The sequence below is a fragment of the Elephantulus edwardii genome, unplaced genomic scaffold, assembly GCF_000299155.1.
Source record: "Elephantulus edwardii isolate Elephantulus edwardi_28Jun2011 unplaced genomic scaffold, EleEdw1.0 scaffold00157, whole genome shotgun sequence".
In the NCBI taxonomy this organism is placed as follows: Eukaryota; Metazoa; Chordata; class Mammalia; order Macroscelidea; family Macroscelididae; genus Elephantulus; species Elephantulus edwardii.
This window is the reverse complement of record NW_006399907.1, coordinates 7,188,511-7,191,273: the sequence shown is the minus strand read 5'-3', so window position 1 is coordinate 7,191,273 and position 2,763 is coordinate 7,188,511. Positions and strand designations below refer to the sequence as shown.

At 47.0% G+C, this 2,763-nt stretch overlaps 1 protein-coding gene across 1 annotated transcript in view; it reads left to right on the top strand.

Annotated features, from left to right (window-relative positions):
• Positions 1–1,381: 1,381 nt before the first annotated feature.
• The window catches only part of IPO8 (importin 8), a 107,377-nt gene continuing 105,995 nt past the window's right edge, over positions 1,382–2,763 (top strand). The window contains exon 1 of the mRNA XM_006895076.1: positions 1,382–1,815. Within this exon, the coding sequence (XP_006895138.1) occupies positions 1,732–1,815 (84 nt within the window). The 5' untranslated portion in view covers positions 1,382–1,731. The remainder of the gene's footprint in view (positions 1,816–2,763) is intronic.

Here is a 2,763-nt window from a genome sequence, read left to right as displayed (position 1 = left end):
TCATTAATTGGAGTCTTGTAGGTTCTGCTTGTCAGCATAGAAACATAAAAAATTTAAGTTAGAGTAAGGAAGGCAATGGATTTATAACTGCTCATGCTAGTAACCCGATATCATGGCATGGAGGAGGAATAGTTATTTTCTTACCAAAAACATTTATGAAAAATAGGAACTGCATTTGAACACGTGTCCCTTTGGATTGGAAATTATTCGCACAATCATATTGATAGTATGATTAGCCATAAACTTAAAAGATTATATTGTTTGAAATTATTTGTCATATATTTATTTAAATTTTTCCCTCTTTTAACAACCGGAATCTAGAGGGAAGAGAAAAGACCAGAGAATTGCCAAAATTATTGGGATAGCTATTGCTGCCAGTTTAGGCCTGTGTCATACTCATAAACAATGCCACCCAAAGGTAATAAAGGAGGTCAGAATTGCTTCCACTGTGGAAAGCTGGGCCACTTCAGTAAACAGTGTCACAGACGAGAGCCACAGATAGGCAAGGGAGTAGAGAGGAAGCTCCCACTCGCTTGCAGTTTTAAGTGTGGATCTGGTCCTCGTGGCTGGCAGGACTGACAGGCCCCAGATCCCAGCTGGAAACAAAGGAAGACGCTTCAACAATTCAGATCTTCCCAGAAGAGCCCTGGGTGAGCATTAACATTGCTGGTAAGTATATTCATTTTCTCCTGGAAACAAGAGCCTATCATTCAGTCCTACAAGAATTCTCAGGTGAACTCTCTTCTCGCTATTTCTTATTTGCTGAAATTGATGGAAAACCTCATAAGCAGTTCTTTATTTCACCTCTGCCTTGCATGTGAACTTCCTAGCTGTAAAACCCAATGGTAAATGGAAGTTGGTCCAGGACTTAAGAACAATAAATGACATGGTTGTGACTCTACATCTTGTGGTTCCTAGCCCTTACACTATAATAGACAAAGTGCTAGCCAATAAGACTTTTATTTTAAGAAAGCTGGGTAATCTCCTCCCGTTCGACTAACTGCCTCTGAAAAGCCGCCGGAGAGCCTCACGCACAACACCTCAGTACACCGGCTCAAAAATACTTCATTACACTCAATGATGGCTCCCACAAGTTGAGTGATCTTTTTACCGGCTTGATGATCTCAAGGTTCCAACAAGGATTCCATGGAACCAACGCTGAGGATAAACCTCAATTATGATCTAACAGTTCTTAAACTAACAGAAAAAAGGCTATTAAGTCCAGATATCCTTAACTGGGAAGCAACCATAAGCAGACAGGGAGCCTGCCGAAGGGTCGGCACCTGGAAAGAGGTGGGAGGCTGCTTTCCGTAAGGTAGCATGGCGGCCACTTACTGAATCTGGGCAGAGCATTTCCTTTCCACGCAAGAAGCCTTGATTTTTTTCCGTACAGGAACATGGCGGCCGCCGGAGGGAGCCGGTCCTAACCATTACGCCCCGGGGGAAGAGGCAGCCGTAAAGGAAGTGTCGTTTCCTCTTCTTGCTTCTCCCGCCTCCCACCGGCTGTCGTAAAAGGGTGAATGGAGAGCGAGTTGTGGGGGGGAAAGAGGGAGGAAGGGGGCCGCGGAGTCAGAGTGGCGCAGCAAGTGGCTGCAGGTGGCGAGGGTGGCGGGGAGTGGGGAGTGAGGTAGTCTGAGGATCTCAGAGGAGGAGACTGAGAGAATCAAAAGGAAAACTAACACTGCAGTCTGGCCTACTGCTCCGGGGGCTACAGAGCCCCCACCTAAGGAGATGGACCTCAACCGGATCATCCAGGCACTGAAAGGTACTATCGACCCGAAATTGAGGATTGCAGCTGAGAATGAGCTCAACCAGGTGAGCAACGGGCCTTCGGCGCTACCTCCGCCGTGGAACCGGCACCCTCCGCGGCTAGCTGCGCTCCCTCCTGCTCTTCACCCCACCAGGGCTCGGGACCCTGACGCTTCCCGCGGCCTGTCCCCACCCTGGGCCCCAGCCTCCAGTTTCAACAGCACGCTGTCCCCACTTTGTCCCCCTAGGATCTTTGCTGACAACCTCGCGCACCTGTTGGCTGGCTTAGCATCTTTTTGTGTTGTCTTCCTATCCCGGTCTAGTTCCCTTCTCTTGGTCCGCACAAAGAGGCTTTTGCAAGTTGAAACATTTACTAGTTGCTTTCAGGGTTTGATTTCTCTAAGTGCACCGAGTTGGGAACGTGAGTGGGAAAATCACTTCAAATGAAAATCTGAGTTCATCTCTTTCTCCAGACCCAGCCCTTTTTAGGTGTTGCTCTGGGAAACCCTGCCCATCGCCTGCTTTTGTGGGGTGCCAGGACTGTTTGACACTGATTGCCAGAGTTTTGTTGGAACGCTGAAAACATGCTGTTGGGAGCGTGCTCTGAGAAGAATAGACAGTTTTTATGGTAGCATCTGTTTTGTAACAAGACACTTTGAGTAATAAGTGTTTGAAGGAATTTCTTATAAATGCTAGAAAGTATAAGCCACAGTTCTTCCTTATTAGCCTTAGCCTGGTAATAAGAATTAAGGTTCTACTCTTACCTTAGCATTTAAAAATGTTAGTAATCTGAAACTCTTAATTCCACTCCTCCCTTTAAGAATGGATTTTTGTTAGGTGTAGTCAATCAAGCCCAGTCGACTCAGAATAACCTTCTGAGCAACAGGTCAGAACCCTGCCATGCTCCCGTGCTCAAGCCCTTTTTCATAGTCTTTGTGTGGTTGCCTCTGGGGAAGGGTTTCCCTCTCTTTCTCTGACCCTTCACCTTTCCAAGCATGATGTGGTTCCCCCCCC